The 18,875-nt window shown below is 40.7% G+C and overlaps 1 protein-coding gene across 2 annotated transcripts in view; it reads left to right on the forward strand.

Annotated features, from left to right (window-relative positions):
* The window catches only part of CDH2 (cadherin 2), a 121,020-nt gene extending 118,533 nt beyond the window's left edge, over positions 1-2,487 (forward strand). For both annotated transcript variants that reach the window (XM_062632788.1, XM_062632789.1), the window contains one exon: positions 1,079-2,487. In XM_062632788.1, coding sequence (XP_062488772.1) covers positions 1,079-1,285 — 207 coding nt within the window. In that variant the 3' untranslated portion in view covers positions 1,286-2,487. The remainder of the gene's footprint in view (positions 1-1,078) is intronic.
* The last annotated feature ends 16,388 nt before the right edge of the window (positions 2,488-18,875 follow it).

Genomic DNA, 18,875 nt, shown 5'->3' on the forward strand with positions numbered 1-18,875 from the left:
TGGCTGCAAAAGTAGATCCTATTTGAAGTGGAAGATCTTGAAAATGCATTGCTAATCTTGTGGAAACAGCAAGGTTGAAAAACCCAAAACACAAGAGGGCTTTTCAACTTCAGGCTTCAACCTTTTATGTTCAGCTGGTAAATCTTCCCGGGATAAGCACAGCATAATCGTCTCATATTCCAAAATTAATTACTTACATTACTGTTTAGGTTTGGACATGTGTAAGAAAACAGGGAGAGAAGAGACTTTCCTCTGGAAGAAGTGTGGTTCTTTCCCTGCCTTCCTCTTATCCAATTTGTTTTGGTTTTAGTTTGGGTTATTCAACTCTAGAGTAGAAATATAAAATTACTGAAGACCTAGCATTTGTGTGTTAATAACTTGAATACTTTGAAATGGGGAAACAAAAATGATTATAATCTTGTTCTTAGCTTTGATGTGATTGTGCATATGTGTGTTTCCCAAAAAGCAGGAGGAATCTTATGGGTAGTTATGGCAAAACACATAAGGCTTAAGCCAGCGTATCAAATCTTTTTCTCACAGCAGCCTACAGAGGTACATGTATTTTACAGGACTAACTAAATATGGTATTTGGCACACACATGTGGACTGCAGGCCAGCAGTGTCAGTGGATATGTTACTAGTCATGTGAGATGGCTGTTAAAGGGAATCTTTGCAAGCATGCCTATTTCTCCTTCCCCATCTGTCTGTTTAACCAGTCCCATATTTTTCATGCTGCAGATTGTGAGCCGTGTAGTTCTGAAAACTGTCTCTGTTAGCATCAGTCCTAGTGCTGTGATGTTCTCCTAATGTTTTGTTAGAGCCATATTTGCAACTACATTCAAAACATCTAGTGCTGTAATGCTGGAAACCTGGCCATTCTAAAAGGAATTCACGTAAGTTCTTGCTGGAGTTACAAAAACAGGAACCCTGTTTTGAGTTGGATTGTAGAAGGGTAAGAACTTGGTTTACTTAAGTGGCAATTGATAGAGATCCACCCTGAGATATTCCAGTTATGTTTTGTCTTTCTCAGATATATAATACATTTTTTGTGTGTGTGTTCTCCCTCTCCTTCTTGCAGGGACTTAAAGCAGCCGACAATGACCCTACAGCCCCACCATATGACTCCCTCTTAGTGTTTGACTATGAAGGAAGTGGCTCCACTGCTGGATCCTTGAGCTCTCTTAACTCCTCAAGTAGTGGTGGTGAGCAAGACTATGACTACCTAAATGACTGGGGCCCACGTTTCAAGAAACTTGCTGATATGTACGGTGGAGGTGATGACTGAACTTCAAAGTGAACTTTGGTTTTGGACAAGTACAAACATTTCAACTGATATTCCCCAAAAGCATACAGAAGCTAGGCTTTAACTTTGTAGTCTACTAGCACAAGTGCTTGCTGAAGGCTTTGGCTTAGGCTGCAAACCAATTTGGGCTCCGTGGAATATCAGTGATCCAATGCTGTTTGGAAAAAAATATTGAGCTCAGTTACACTTGAATTTTACAGTACAGAAGCACTGGGATTTTATGTGCCTTTTTGTACCTTTTTCAGATCGGAATTAGTTTTATGTTTAAGGCTTTAATGGTACTGATTTATGAAATGATGCATTAAAGAGAAAATATGTTGGGGTGGGGAGGAGTAACGTGAAACACAATATGCTTCAACATGCTTTTGTTACATCGCATTGCTTTTATTAAAATAAGATGAAAAAAAATCCTCATGGAACAATTTTATTATCTGGGAGAGAAGACCATGAGGTGGAACAATGTACATTACTTCTAGTTTTAGATGTTAGGGAATTATTTTTTTTTTCCACTAAAATTCTAAAACTTATGCAGCTGGTTGCAAATAAAGGGAGTTTTCATATCACCAGTTTGTAGCAGAATTGATTTTTTTTTCTTATGCTAGAATGTTGGACACATTTTGGTCTTAATCCATGTACGCTTTTCTTTTTTTCTTTTTAATTTTAATTTCTAGTATTCTTTTCCCACTTCACTGTAAAAAATGGTATGTGTACATAATGTTTTATTGGCATAGTCTGTGGAGAAGTGCAGAAACTTCAGAACACGTGTATGTATTATTTGGACTATGGATTCAGGTTTTTGCATGTTTATATCTTTCGTTATGGATAAAGTATTTACAAAACAGGTTGCAAACAAGTGACATTGATTCAATTGTTGAACTGTAGTTAGAGTACTCAATATTTTTTTTATTTTTATTTTTATTATTTTTTTTTTGTTGGGGGGGGGGAGAAAAGTTCTTAGCACAAAAGTTTTACATAATTTGTACCAAAAAAAGGGGGGGAGGGGAGTTGGCCTGATGCTGGTGGCACGAGTAAATATACAGTATGTTTTGGGGGTGGGAATGGAAGGGGGAAGGAGCTTTCAAACTGGAGAGACTTCTGAGAACAGCTTTGCCTCTGTATTGTGTACCAGAATATGAATGATACACCTCTGACCCCAACGTTCTGAATAAAATGCTAATTTTGGATCTGGTGCTTGGTTTGGCATTTTGTTCTCCTACGTGGGCAGCCCTGACTATAGTCAATATAAAGTACACAAAGTGCATTTGAGTTTTTGTGAGAATTCACACATGCCTTTCTTTAGTTTTCGATATTGTTGAAGTACAAATAAGCTGCATGTAGAAGAAAGTTTGGCACAAATTTGGAAGGCGGGTTCCCAGATAAAAGCAGAGCGATCTGTGCCATTTCCCGGAATTCAGAATTCTCAGTTCCATATGGATGGCTAGTCTTTCGTTCGATACACATTATCTAAATAACAGAGCTTGCATCATTTTTGGCTCACTTCTAGACTGGCAATCTAATGGTTTTGTGACTATGATGCGGGTTGCATAAATAAATTGCAGATCATGGCAGTTACCTGTTGCCTGGTCTTTCTTGCACTGAAGTAAAGATGAGCCCCCCTGAACTTCCGTGCACATCAAATTGTGTCCTTCAAGGAGCTGCTCACAGTCACGGAGCCTTATCAGAAAGTCCCATTAGGAGACTACTAAACATCTTTCTAACCTGTTACAATGATTTATTCGCAAACATAGAAGGTGCAGCACTCCTGCCTTCTTCACTTGTGACAATCTGCTCAGGTTTAATGTCTACATTTACACTCATTAAGGATGTAACTGAGCAGTGTGAAGCTCACACTCAGCAGAAATGCCACAGTTAATGCAGTCTGTTGAGAGAACTGGAGCAGCAGGGGAGCATCTGGGCTCTGTGAGGCTGGGTGGGCAGGGAGTTGGTCTCTGGGTGATGCTCTTCAGCGTGGTGCCATTTCAGTCCTTCTTCAGCACTCACACTGTAATACATGTGATTTGACTGACTTCCAGAGGTAACTCCTGAAATCTGAGTTGGGCAATGTTAAACGCTGCATGCAAGGTACCTCCTCCTCATGGCACTTTTCATGGGCACATCTCCTTTCTTACTCTTTGTTCCTGATGAAAGTTGAGGCGTAGCAGTCCTCTCGCATTGGCACGTAGCGCTTTGGCCCCTGCACACATGGCTGTTATTTATCTCGTGAATTCATAAGTGTAGTTTGATGCTGTAACAAAGCTTTAGTTTTTCAGTAATGTATCAAAATTATCAGTGACCTTCCTTGAGCTATTCTGCATTTAATTATCAATATGGGAAAAAAAAAAGATGTAGAGCAAGACATAAAAATGAAAATCTGGCTGTGCATAGTTAAGGATAAAAAGGGCAGGATTTAAACTGTAAATACATGTTAAATAAGCAATAGGCCACTTTTAGCACATTGATTTTCAGTCTCTTGTAATTTATGCAGAATGTATTTTAGGCATAATTCTATTATTATGACTTGGAACCAACAAACTGGAAATGCTAGATGAATTTAATTGACATCAAACGTTAGAAGATACAGAGAGGGAAGGATTTGCGAAATATTTCCAGGCTTGGCTAAAGTGGAGCAGAGGTCATCTTTTATCAGCAGTCAGCTCTTTTGCACAGCAACAGGAGCTTTGTCTTGATGAGACAATCTTCCAGCTCTATCCACAGCTGCTTTGAAATTGTAGCAACAGTTCTCAAACCTAGTGTTAGGTCAGCATTAGGTCTACAGAGGAGAACAAAGGGTAAATCATTTTTATGCATCTCAAATGCTCTTACAAGAAAAAAAAAAGGATGTTTGAACTGATCCTCTTTCATCAAGCTTCAGATTGGTTCTGATTCTAGAAATGTGCAACTAGGTTTTGTACCCATGATAAATGCTTGAATCCCCATCAGAGGGCTTCACTGAGCAGAAGAGGATGGCTGAACTTTAGACCCTACCATTGTCTAGGGCAATTTGGCAGCCCATTTTGGAAATGGGATTTGTCAGTGATATATGTTATCTCTGCCTTGTAGACACTGTATCCAAGGGAAGGTACTGTCAAGAAATAAGGCCTTAGGAGCTTTCCCATCTCAGCCTTTCTGCCATTTGTATTTTGGTTCAATTGTAGTCCTTTATAGCCTATGTCCATATGACTTTTATGAGCAAAAAAGGTGGAGAAGGGTGTTTTGGGGGAATAAATATCTTAAATGGATACACAAGGCCTTACATGTGGATGTATCTGCCTTCCTGTGTTTCCTCTGGAATTGTCCACTGTTGGTAAAGGGTGTTACTGCTCATCCCTAACAGTCTAAAATGTATTTACTTTCCCTAAAAATAGTTGAACCACAAGTGACATTTGAAGTCTCACCTGGTGACTTCACTGGTGGTGACATGCTCTTGGCTGTGCTGTAACACTGTTACAAGCTGGCTATAAAGGTCACTGTGATCCTTCTGAATGCAAAAAATAACACGTAAATCAGTTTAATAGGGCAGACAATGAGCACCAAGTTCTTCCCCTTACTCCCAAGATAACTCTGTCTTGCTTGACTCTGCTTTATGAAGTGTTTATAAATCCATGTAAATTTTAAATGGAAGATGTTTGGGTCTGTATTGCACTGGTTTGCAGACAGAAAACATTTCTCACTTGTGAGCAAAAATATCTTAGATAATTGTTTTCTCCTGGTGCCAAAGTCGCAAAGACACTAAAAGCCTCATGAAGTCTGCTTCTTGGGAGTTCTCTTTCTCAGTTCATAGTATTTTTTTGGAACCCTACCAAATTACTTACCCTGAAGAACATTTGTATCTACTCTGCCATGGTCCCATTCACCTTAACACACAAGGGAAAATGTCTTCTGAGGGGTTGGGACACACATCCCCAGAAAGCTGTCTGAAACCTGTCTCTGGTCATTGAAGATATCTCGGGTAAGGTCACCCCAATTCTTGCCTTACACAACTGCTCCTGCCTTCCTGAGGAGCCTTCCTTCTGGCAGGAGTAGCATGGTTCTGGCAGATTGACCTTTTTGGATCAGGAATGTGGAAGCAAAATCCCTGCATTCACCTCAGCCAATATAATTATTCAAATAAAATGCAGTCACGCAAATATCTTAATACCTAATTCACAGTGGTGTATTTTATGCACAGTTATTCAGCCAGAGATGATCTATATTTGTGTCATGTCTGTCTTTTTTCATTTCCTTTACATTTCTTTACATAAGCTTTTACTTTAGGCAAGGATCCTAGGAGGAGTTTCTCTAAAGCATAGGATAGTTTACCCTTAATACAACAGGAATAATGAAAAAAATTCCCTTTAATAATAAGGCACTTCTGGGAAATAGAAGAGGAGAAGAATGGCTAAGGAAAAAAAAAAAAATGCTTCCCACAGGGACTAAAGGTGCCTTCCACCGTAAGGATAAGGAAAGAGCCTCCCGTTTGTTAGGGACCCTTTGATGAATGAATGAATGCAAGGCACAGTGCAGCCAAGCTGCTGCTACTGTACTGGCCAAACTGTTTTTTTTTGTGTAATGGGGAACTTGGAGATGCCTGTTCTCTGGAGCTTCCAGTTTCATGCTGCTGCCTTTACTGATAGGATACATTCCACCACTTTGAGCTTTCCCGTTTTTTCCCCTCAGTTTACCTAAATAGTTGAACACTGTCAAATCTCAAATCAAGCTGTACATATTCTTCAACTTACAGCCTCAGGGAATCAAGGTCTTAGTCTTGGTTTGGTTTGGTTGTTTTGCTGTATACTGGAAGATGTATTCTCAACATAGCAGTGGCTGGGAAGACTTGCCTAGCTTTTCAAAGCTTAGTGTCCTGAACAGTATTTTTCCCCTGCAACTTCTGTGGATTTCTAGAACATGTAAAAATGCAGCAGTTGCCAGTAATACAGCAGCTACTTATAACCAGATTTCATATTCATATGTTCTCTTGAATTTTCTGTCACAGAAGGTCATACACTAATGTAGTGACAATGTGAAGTTACAACCCCCAGGGAGCTCTTGGGAAAGATCAGCTCTGACTGAGCTGATATGTGGTGGATATGTGCTCTCTGAACTGCTCTCCATGTAGCTCAGGCTGTGGAGGATGTATGTATGTGTGTGTAATGAACTGTTGGCATTCAGAAGGTCAAAATGATGTCACAGATCTTGTGCCTCTCTTCCCTGAGCACACAAAACCACTCACATGTGACCACTGGAATTCAAAACCTGGAGTCCATGAGCACCTGCATGCATCTCACCGCACTCATCCCCCCATTCCCTTATCGTCTTTATAGTCAGGCACTACCTGGACAAGATGGTCATTATTTTCTCATTGCTTCCATCTTTTATTTCACCCATCTTCTGAGAGACTAGTTTTCAGAAAGTATTTAGGACCATTTGTCTCTAAGTAACAAAGAGAATACTCTGAAAAAAAACCAAACTTTGCAGCTTTCACAATGGCTCATATTTATTACTATTGCTTATATTGATAGACTTTTTTTTTGTTTTGACACTAATACTTTTGTAAACCTCATGGTTGTATGCATTTATGTAATTTCATGAAACCACCTTCAGATGGTTCACCCTCTCCCAAAGAGCCTAAATACTAGTTCTGAAAGAAACTATTTCTCTCTGGGTATGAATAATGAATAGTAGCATTGTGCAAATTACTTTTATGCTCCTGCTTCTGAAGATAAAATTTGTTGATATGGTATGGGTATATATAGATAGATCTGTGGGCCCACCCGTTCTGTGTTCCATGCTACAGAAGTTTGATTATTACATTACATTTGTTATCTGCAGTACTGCAGGGCAAGCTTGTAAAAACCCAGCTGTCGCTGTGCTCCATAAATCAAAAGTAATGGCCAGCTAATCAAAATTACGTTCCAATTCTAGAACATTCATTACTGGTGGCATTGTATAAAGCAGATATAAAAGCAAGCAGAGTTTTTGTGCTAGGATGATTAGAGGGAATTACACTAAAAATGTAGAATCATTACGAGTATGATGTTTTGACTTGAAGTTAATAAACAGCAGTTTGCTCAGCAAGGTTATTTTAAGAGAAACTGAGAAATAAACAAAAATGAACCTTTTAGCCTGACCTAGTCAGGAAGCAGTATTCAGCGCCCTATCTTTCTGAGGACTGATTTTTCCTCATTTGGGCACAATGAAGGCAACCAAGAAAAATAACCAAAAAAAAGTAAAACCAGACCCTAAAAACTCCTTGTGGAATGGGAGAGGCAACTTCAAAGACTTGCTCCATTGTGATGTGTCATGAAACAAGAATTCCGGGCTATTGCTGAGTTTTTTGATCTTCCCATTTTTTGTGTAGCAAGAATTCACACTGACGAGAGCCTGAATAATCTTTGACTGCAGAGCATCTAGGTCCAAGCCCTAACTTTGAGTTACTTGCTTTTGTGTTTCTTATTGTTCCTTGGTGGTACAACTAATTACATATTTGCTATTCCTAAGAAAAGACTTTAAAGCCCAAACTACTATTTGGGATGTAAAAAACCCCAGTCCATGCCCAGGAAAAGGGGATTGTGCTTTGGAATTTTATATGTTGCGTGAATGCCATTATTTTGAAAATAGCTTCTTGAGTTTTGCCTTGAAAATCTCTGGAAAGCTCTAGATTTTATCCTGAAGGAAACATCACAAATCCTTTGCATTTATTCACAAAATTTATAGTTTTCTGGACATTCCCACTCAGCCTGCAGCTCTTTGAAGGCAAGACCCAAATGGCAATAAGAACAAGGACCACAATGAAATATTTTGAGCACAAGCCCTCAGAGATTGGAAGGAGGCAACCCTTTTTGCACAATAGCAGTCCATCAGGTCAAGTTCTCATGAAAAATTTTGTTGCGCTGGTGTCAGCGTGTCTACTGGAGCAAGGTATGACAGAATGTAATGAAAAGTGGCAGAAAACAGCCCTTCAAAAATAGGTTCAGATACAGAGCTCCTGAGTCAGTGGATGCTCCCACTCTGGATGCCCTCAGAGCAGCATTCAGCTCAGAGAAAACATTTACGTCTTTAGTATTCCTGCAGCCATATATCAGAGACTCATAGAATGGTTTGGGTTACAAGGGACCTTAAAGATCATCAGTTCCAACCTCCCTGCCATGGGCATGGACACCCTTCACTAGACCAGATTGCTCAAAGCCCCATCCAGCCTGGCCTTGAACACTGCCAGGGATGGGGCAGCCACAGCTTCTCTGGGCAACCTGTCTCACCACCCTCATAATGAAGAATTTTTTCCTTATAAATCTAGACCTACAAACCTAGTCTCTTATACAATAGTATGTGATTCTGAACAACCTTGACTAACCAGTAATACATTCATGAATACTTTCAGAAAATAGAGCCTGACATAACAATTCCAAGTTGTTACCAATTGTCAGTTGACTTCTGTTTGAAAACTGACATGATGTTTATTACAACTCACTGTATTCACTAAGGCACTATGTTTGCTGAACTCTGGACTGTGCTGTGATGACAGGTGACCCTGTTTAAATGAGCATTTGCAGAAATCTATTTCAGAACTATTTGGAAGACAATTTTGATGGCAGTTTTGTTGTTTGATGGTCTCAAAGACTACTAGACATGTGGAGCTTTAGTAGCTGTCACAGGAAGATCAGATGAGCTGCAATTCTAGAGGAGAAGGAAAGGATGACTCCATGAAATTGGATTTTGACACTGCTCCAGTCATACATACAGTAGAAAAAAAGCATATAGTAAAGTGCTGAGTCATGAGCTAGATGCTGTATAGGTATTTTATGTAGGTCTGTGGGCCACAGTCCCTGACAACAGTGGCTATTTTACAAAGACAGGATTCATTATCAGTGTCAAATAAAAACATCAAGCTTCCTTGAAGATCATCACAAGGTTATTTGTCCCCCAACTTGCATGAATATCTCATGCGTATTTGTGCATCCCTAGAAGTGTTCAAGGTCAGAGACACCTTTCACTGAACCTGGTCCAGTGGAAGGCATCCCTGCCAATGGCAGGGGCATTAGAACTTGATGATCTTTAAGGTCCCTTCCAACCCAAACCATTCTGTGATTCTATGATTCTATGACTCTATGATTCTATGATCATAATGCAAAGGAGATTTTTCTCTACCACTTGAAAATCCTTAAATCCTTTTGAGTCTTAAGAGTGCTGTTTTTTGTAACTTGGATATAATACTGTGTGAGATCCCCGGGGCGGGGGGGAAATAATTTGTGAATGCCCATTTAATAAAGAATATAATGAAATTTGAGCAGAAAGGGCAGATTGTAATAGTACCGCATTGACAACAGCATATAAATTTGACCATTGCAGACAATTAAAGAGGCATTTCATGACAGCATCATCTTGTTATGACCTTTCTTTAAAGTGCAACAAAGCAGGTATAATTTTGGAGCTAGAGAAATAGGGACAGAATGGGCACTTATTCTAGTGTCATGAAGACTGGGGACTTGTGACCCCGTTCAGTGAAAATCAAATTGCCAATGTCAACCTATCTCTGGCAGACAGCACCTTGCATTGATTTTATACATAATTTAGCACAATTGACAGTCTTCAGGACAAGCTGGAGACTGATATGGTATAGAGGGTACATTGCTTATCCTTTCTGGAAAAGTGGGTCCCTTGGGGCCACGATTCATGTTTAATGGTATGACAGTTGGGACTGTGAAGATGTGAGACTATGTTAAGGCTAGTGTGAATATTCTACTCACGGTGCAGCGATGGCATAGTAAAAAACTGCCTCCACTGAAATTCTTATTATCATAAAATATCCACAAACCATTTATATCCCTCTGTCTTGCCCCAAACTATAGTAAAAGAAATGGGAGTACCTTACCCATGTTGAGTTTTGCACATACATACCAGAGGTAATACTGTTACCAGCTATGGTAAACCTAATCAGCAGAAAAGAAAACCTGGTTGGAGAATAGTGCAGCTTCCTTGCTGATGCTCTTCTGCTTTTGTCACTGATTGAATTGCTCAGACAAAATAGCAGCTGTGGGATAAACCTGGGCATAAAGCAGAAATGTGCCCATTTCCCTTAACTGTCCAGGTCTGAGCTTCCACTGCAGCTCCAGGGTGGTTATGATGGCACCTCTCCAGGGTAAGAGCAAATGCACAAGCATTTGTCATGAAGTAGCTGCTGATCCCCACCCCCATTTATACCACTGGAATTTGTGTATTGGCTTCACCAACCCTCAAAGGGCTCCTCATATAGTGCCAGGCAAATGTGAAGTAGTTAGTTTAAAGGTGTGGGTTTCTTCCTTCATTTTCTCATAGAAAATCTTTCTGCTCCAAGAGGCACCACTTCTGACAGTCAGTACACAGCTCTCTTTTGTGGTGTGCCCTGATTTTGGCTACACAGACAGCTCGTCTCTGGCCAATCACGGAATCATAGAATGGTATGAGCTGGAAGAAACCTTAAAGACCATCTATTTCCAACCCCCCTGACAAGTGCAGGGACACTTTCCACTAGACCAGGTTGCTCAAAGCCCTGTCTGTCCTGGCCTTGAACACCATCAGGGATGGGGCAGCCACAACTTCTCTGGGCAGCCCGTGCCAGTGTCTCAGCACTCTCATTAAAGAATTTCTTCCTAATATCTAATATAAATCCTCCCCTGTGTCAGCTTAAAGGCATTAGTCCTTGTTCTTGTGAAAAGAATGGACAAACTTCTGTTCCTGAGCTGGACATCCCCAGTATACCCACTTTGATGGAGAGGTCTGGTGTTTTGAAGTACTAGTAGAAATATTCCAGCTCTTTGGGAACAATAGTAGCTGAAACCCATTGTTCTATCTCATTTTGTTTTTGTTTATGTGAGTCAGTGATGAAACAGTCTGTGTTCATTGATGGTATGCAAAATTCAGTACATGTAAGAAACTATTCTTGCAGCATAATCAGATAATTAGATGCTTTGTCACTGTCTTGCACTGTTTAGTGTAAAGTGCTTTGAATGACAATATGGCAGCTCTTTCCAGCAAACTTTACAGGCTGCTTGTTGCAAGCTGCACGTTAACTTTAATTGAGTGTCCTGAGATTTATTACAAGGAAGGTAATAACCTCAGTACAACAGCAAGAAACTGCGTCTTTTCATAGTTGTCAGTGTTGTAAATAAAAGTTAATTTTCCAACAGTTAATTTTCACTTTTTCTTCAGTGATCAGGTTTACCAAAAGAGGTATAACCTGAATCCATAATTTCTGGAGACTCTGTAAAATGTAAACACCTCAGTGATGCAGTGGCATTGTGTATGAATGAGTATATCTTGTGGTGGAGGCTGACAAAGGAGAGCTACATTTTGAAATAGCAACATAAATTTTACTGAAGCAGCAATGAGTTGTTTGCCCTTTTATTTAGCCTTTATGATAGCAAATAGAAATGATTTGGCTTGCCAGACAGACCTAGAAATGGGGAGGAGGAAAAAAATCAGCCCAAAACCTCAGTGTAATTTTGAGTCAAATGATGTCTGGATCAAACTCAATGCAATTTACTTTTATATACTGTCCTCCATACAGATTATTACAAAGCAGTTTACAGGGAGAGTTAATCATCAGAAGCTAGAGGGAAAAGGAAGGTTTTAAAAGCAAGAATAATTTGGTAGCTGGAAGAAGTCATTGGGGGTTTACTAGAGTTCTGAGAGGAATGAGAAAAGTTCTAGGTAGAATACTTTTTTTCCTGACTTTTGGTAGGCAAAGTATTCTGTGTTCAGTTGTGTCAGAAAATGGCACATTGTTTTTTTAATGACAGCACCTCTGAATGGCCCATCTTCTCAGAGGCATGTCAGTGTCACCCAACCTCAAATCTGTTCCAGTTCAGCTCTGAACAGCAGCTGCATGGACTTTTCACCATAATTAGGAAACAGTATTGCTGAGATAGAGCTTCTGGACGACAAGCTTTTTTTCCCTTTTGTGTTTATAAAACCTGGTATCCTCCAAATACAGTCAACTTGGTCTATTTTGAGATTGAGTTTAAAAAAGATTAGAACCAAATGCTGTGACAGTGTTCTGGTTATACAGATGTGAATACACACACCTCCCTCCCCCCTCCCCCCCCCCCCCCCATATTATACACTACTATTTAATATTTTGTCTATTGGGGCAGATTCCCTGAGCTCTTGATTCAGTTTTGCACAATGAAACAACTCAGGCAAGGCTAATTTGCACTAACTGAGATTTTTATTTATTTCACCTGCTTTATATTTACAGGTATCCATCAATTAGTAGTTCTGAGTGTGTGGTTTTAGTGACACAGGCCATAGAAGGACCATAATGTTAATCAAGGTCACGATGAATACCCATGGAGTCAGCACTCCAAAGGCTGACTGCCTCTCCAGACGCTCATGGGCACCCCAATACACAAAATACTTCCCAGACCTTCAAAACACTCCAGGCAAAACAAAATTTTCACCTGATGGCTCTTCTTCTTTAGCTGAGGATGTCCTTCCCTGAAAGAGCAAAGTAAACCATACTGCACTCTATTACATTCCCTGAGATGTCTTTGCTCACACTGACAGACAGCTCAGCCTGGAATATACCTCAGGAAACAAGAGGAAAATGGATATGAACCTTTTTAGTCTTTCTTTCTTTTTTTTTTCCCTTTTCCTTGTCTTGCACTGGGAATAGCCCAAAAGGTCCCAAGCAGCACATTAGCAGACCGTAACTCCAGCTTAAAAGCTTATAACCAAGCCAGTCATTTGTTACTGGTCAAATTCTTCAAATTCTTCCAACCGTTGTGTGTATGAAGTGTTCTTCAAAGAATTTGATGCATGAGTGTCAGCTGGGGGGGGGGGGGGATATGGGATCCTACCAGAGACTGAAAGCTGTTCAGCCACTTTCAGGAAGAGAAAGGAGGTGTGAAGTAGTAGGGGTCAATTACAGCCCCACTGTAAACAGTGGAAAGGAAAAGGAAGACGTGTAAAGCCATACACACTGATGGGCTACAGCCAGGCAGGATACTACCTCTGAGATAGCACTCACCAGGAGAGGAAGCAGCCTTCCATGCTGCACCCTGGTGAGATGCTTTGTTTCAATGTGTGAGCTGGAATGTGCTTTATTCTCACCAACCAGTAGTATGTGGTAGGATATTGTGACAGAAAACTACTAGTCTAGCCCACGGAAGATGCAAGAAGGTGCAAAATGTTTTTTCTTTAATGTGGGTGATATGAAATACCTTTGTCATGCACCATTAACGGTGTCATTTTAGGAAGCGCTGACTCTAGAGATGCTATGCCTCAAGCTCCCTTCAAGAATACTTTTAAAGATTATTGTGATTCCATTCATCACTTTTCTAAACGATGACCTTTAGCCACACAGCTTTTACACAAGTGTAACTTCACAGACCTTGATACTCACGCTCATTACTGTGAAACAGAAGTTGAGCCCATAATCATCCATGTAAGAGAAGGATGGCTAACCAAGACTTAGATGGTATGTGATACTGTGTTACAACTATTGTGGGTTATAACAACGCCAGCTTCTGGATATTAAATTTTTTCCTAGTTTAAATATCTTTTTTTTTTCCTGCTAAAAAAGTAGCTTGCCTCACCCTTCAAATTGCCCTTCAGGCATTAGGATTTTTTTTCTAATTCACACATTTTCACTTAGAAATATGGGTGTCTATTGCAAAAGTTCGCAGTGTTTGGGAAACAAAAATGTCTGACTCTAAAACGCAAACCAAGAGTACACTTACAATGAACTTTCTAGTTCAGAAACTTCTGAAATTTACCTCTGCCTCATGTGCTCTATGGCCACTCAGACCTTCTTGTAAGGCCAAGGTATACAAATAACACAGGATACCTCCACTCACTTTTGCTGCCTATTGACTCCGATGTTTCAGCCCTTGCTTCTCTGTATCCTATGATTTCTTTGTTTTCATACTTATGAACTTGCAGCTTTACCTCATGCATCCAGTACGGAGGGGTCTTTAGGAAACTGGTAGGGCTGTGAATTACTTATTTAGGAGGCCAATTCTCCCTGGTTTATCAACAAAGCAAGACTCTCATGAACTGGCTCTTGTTTTCAGCCTGTTACTTTCCTCTTAAGATTCAGCTCACAGTATTTTGATATCAGTGGCAAAAATCACATTTCTAAGATTTTCAAAGGTGTCCTTGATGGCCACTACACTCAGAGTGAAAACATTTCTGAGGTTTGAAAACCAAAAAACTTGTATTTGGCTTACATGGCATGGTTTTGCTAGTGGCAGGGTTGGGATGGCTACAGGGGTGGCCTCTGTGAGAAGGAACCAAGAGCTGTGCCTGTGTCAGACAGAGGCGTGTCCAGACGGCTCCAGGGCAGACCTGCTGCAACCCAAAGCTGAGCCCCTCAGCAGTGCTGTTGGCACCTCTGTGATAACGTATTCAAACAAGGTAAAAAAACGGTGTGCAGCAGCTGTGAGAAAGAGTGAAAAAAATGTGGAAGAAACAGCCCTGCAGACACCAAGGTGAGAGAGGAAACAGCAGCAGATCTCCCTGGGGTCCCTGGTGAAGAGTGTGGTGAAGCAGATTGTCCACCTGCAGCCCATGGAGGACCATCACGGAGCAGGCAAACATGCCCTGAAGGAAGCTGCTGCCCATGGAAAGGATCCCTTTCAGGAGCATGTTTTCTGGCAGGAGCTACAGCCCATGCATGGGGCAGCCATTCTGGGGGGGTCCTTGAAGAACTGGACCCCACAGGTAGGACCCCATGCTGGAGCAGGGGAAGTGTGCAGAGGAAAGAGCAGCAGAGATGAAATATTGTCCCATTCCCCATTCCTCCCTCCCCACCTCCTCCGGTAAAAGAGCTGTGAGTGAAGGAGTAAGATTGAGTGTCGGAAGAAGCGGGCCGTGCGTGGGAAGGTGCCTTTGTTTTGTCTTTGTTTCTCACTGTCCTGCTCTGGTTTTTAATGCACAATAAAGTATTTTCCCCAAGTTGAGTCTGTTTTGCCCATGACAGTAATTGGTGAGTGATCTCTCTGTCTGTATCTTGACCCCATCTTATTTTCTCCCCCATCTGTTGAGGAGATAGATTGAAAGAGCAGCTGGGTGGGTACCTGGTGGCCAGCCAAGGTCAACCCACCACAAAAGAAGACAAATAATATCTGAGTGGCAATATCACCGCGTCACAAAGTTTTCAAAGCATATATAGACATAGACACAAACACGCACACTCATCCCTTAGTTTTCTCAGCTCTGTGCAGCAGGAAGAGTGAAATACCCTAGGAATTTTGCAACCTCAAGGATTTGAGAGTGGAGAGGTAAAAAAAAAAAAAAACAGCCCAAACCCTGAAGGGGGAAGCTGATGAAACAGAACCAAGGGATTGAATAGGTTTAAAAAGCAGCTAGTGGTTTAGAGCTGTAATGAGGAAAACAAGCCTCTGGTTCTAAAGCAACTGCTTTCTTGTCCATTTACGGGATAATCAATATCTCATCCTAAAACATCTGTGAGCAGATATAAAAAAGAAAGAATGTTTTATTCTAGAAAAGATTTGCTGACCAAGCCCAAGCTCCATCAGAAATGGAAGCATAAATAACTAGAGAATATTGATAACAATTCTTAGGGAAAAAGAGCTGAATAAACAGCACTGAATAAAATGTGAAATTGCATTTTCTCTTTCTGTTTTCTTGTAAACCTCTGTGCTAGCAGACCTGAACACTGTCTGCCCTTACCACTTGATCAGAATTCTTCCCCAGTCAGCCTTTTTTTGTTTCCCTCCCTTATTTTAAGCATAATTATCAGATTGATAAATATATGCGTCAAGCATAACATTAGCAGAGCCTGTGTTCTGAATTACTGCGGAATTGGTGCTTTTAGGGAGCAGAAACAATTTAAGACCAGAAAATGAGCATGTTTCACTGAACAGATTATCTTTTCCAGCTAATAATAGTTCATATCAAATGCCATTTTGTGAAAGATAGAGACCAACTTGCACAGTCTCTGTGAAAAAGTGTGGAAAATGTTCCCTACAGCACTCGCATATTATGAAATCAATTTTGCATTAAAGGACACTTTTCAGAGTAGTTTCAATCCTAAAGTAAGCCTGTATGTTGCTGTGCTCCCTATATCTTTACATCGCAGTGAGCAGTCCAATGACTCAACGGTGCTCCGTTTCAGGCCCTGTGTAAAATTAGGCTTAAACTCATAGTAATGGTAAGTGAATTGTTCAGTTTCAGAGAATTTCTGTCTTGAAAGTTCCAGTTAGACTGTATAATACATGCACTGGCTTAAGCCAAGCATCTAACTCTTTCAGTAGGTCAAAGTACTCTTTTCAGCTCCATTATTGAGTGCCGATGTCAATCGGCTTTCCTGCTCCACAGACCAAAGCTCACTTTCCACAGCAATACTCCTAAAAAATATCTTCTCCTGAAGGCAAGCTTAGCTTTGGCACTTTCAGGAAGAGTTCAGCACACTACTTGCAAGTCTCTCAGGGACTGACAACTTTATTGCCAAAAGAAAAAAAGATAAGCTGTTTCAGACAACACGCTTCATTCAGTGAGCTCAAATCCTGTATACAACTTGGTGGTGAATACCAGAATGGGAGAGCAGGGTGGCAATCAGACAAGCAATAGTGAGGTCTATGTTTCTCATGCAATGTTCCTTCCCTGAGTCTCCTGTTGTGTCAGGTTGGCAGTGACAACAGCTGCTCATGGTGTCTTGCAGCCCCATTGATGCCTGCAGTGTAGAGCTGGCTGATGGTCCCAAGTGCCTGGGTTGAGGTGCTCTGAGGTGATGAGACTGCTGAGCTGAGGGCTACCTAATAAACATGAGAACAAGAAGTTTCTGAAAGGGGCATGTGTAGGCTACTCACAGGTCCCTTTCAAGTGAGTAAACCAGCTGGTCTTAAGCTGCTTGCTCTAAGGAGTGCAACGTATTCAACCTAAGCCTTTCACAGGGCCATTAGGCTCATATATTGTATCTAGAGGCTTTAAATGGTCCAGCTACAAAGCCTTGGACAGGCCTGAGTTTGCAAGCCTGGGAAAAAAAGAATAATTGTTTTGGATGAACTGAAATCACATAGACGACTGTCTTTTGGGAGGTTTTGGCTTCTCCCTTGGGTGGGTCAGGAAATGAGGTATCTTAGCAAAGAGATACTGTGCATTTTCAACCACTGGGAAACTGTCTGCAAGCATGTATATCTGATTTAAAGCATTGTAGTCTGTTGCAGAAACAAGGAGAATATACAGCAAATGCTGTCCCTGCTCCAAGTTTTTTTTAGGCTATGTAGTTTACATTCAGAAGCTGTGCAGACTTCTGTTGCCTGTGCAACCATACAGACTGTATTACTGCACATGTTTTCCAATTATCCAACTTCTGTGGGAACAGAAGGTCAGTGGGCCATTCTAGATAAATATTTTTGTCACCTTGTGCTTGATAACTAAGTTTGCCAAAGGGTAAACAGCCATGATTTTGTCATCGATCTTGGAATGACAAGGTTCTCAAGTGCATGAGTGCATGGCATGCTGCTTCTGTGGTAGGGGGCAGAAGACGTGAACTGACAAATGGAGCAGAGGGTAATATTTTGATTGATTGTATGCATAGAAGCTTATTGGTGAGGTCTGAGACCTTTGGTAGGATGCAAAGATGAAGATACAGAATTTGAACTAAAAAATGTATGCTTCTGGGGATCTCTGGGAAAGATGGGGATGGAGGAGCGTTTTGAACAGTACAAAAAGACTTAAAAGTCTCTAAGAAAGGAGTAATTCCAAATGCAATAATAAACTAATTAAGCACTGTTAGAAACACAATGAAACTAGTGCTGCCTCCCACAGACAGCCCACTCTCTTAAATAAGCACTTAAATAATCCCCATGTGGATTTCAGTACAATTTTGTCTGACCTTTATTTAAAGACCACCAACAGGGCTATTGATTATGGTTGGTCAGCCTATGTGAATTAGCTGTAACCTAGAGTCAGTGCTGTTTATTTCTTTGCTTATTTTGTTCCTTCTTATTTTTAAATCCAGTTATCTTCTTAAGGGATTTTTTTTCTTCAGCAGAATCGTCTGCATTTTCCTATTCTCTTGCAGCTATTGGTCTCTTCTTTTGTTCTCCCTAAAGCTTCTGTAGCCACCTCCTGCTATTTAGATTTTTTTTTCTTCTTCATGTGAAACAGCTTTTAAAACCAAAATATTTGCCGTCTGTCCTAAAAATCAGTCTAACACTTATTTAGAAAACACAGGACTGGATTCACTCCCAGTAGAGCCACAGTCACATTCAGTGTACCTTGGGGAGGAATTTCTTTTTAATACTGTGTTTTCCCATGGTACTGTTGCCATATCTGGGCCAAGAGTTTAGTAACTGTATGAAAACTGATAGAGATAAGGGATTTCATCCTTGAATGCATAGCTCTTCATTTTAAAGCCCACAAGTTCTGGACTGCTGAATAAGGACTGCAAGATCATAGAATCATAGAGCAGTTTGGGTTGGAAAAGATCTTACAGCTCATCTACTTCCAACACCCTGCCATGGGCAGGGATGCCTTCCACTAGACCAGGCTGCTCAGAACCCCATCCAACATGGGCCACAGGCATAGCTGTGCATGGCCAGTGTAGTCATTCTCTTCGTGGATTACCCACTCTTGAAAAGAAAAAAAG

Source organism: Pezoporus occidentalis, unplaced genomic scaffold (genome assembly GCF_034315485.1).
Source record: "Pezoporus occidentalis ecotype Australia unplaced genomic scaffold, CSIRO_AGI_Poc_V1 ctg4, whole genome shotgun sequence".
In the NCBI taxonomy this organism is placed as follows: domain Eukaryota; kingdom Metazoa; phylum Chordata; class Aves; order Psittaciformes; family Psittacidae; genus Pezoporus; species Pezoporus occidentalis.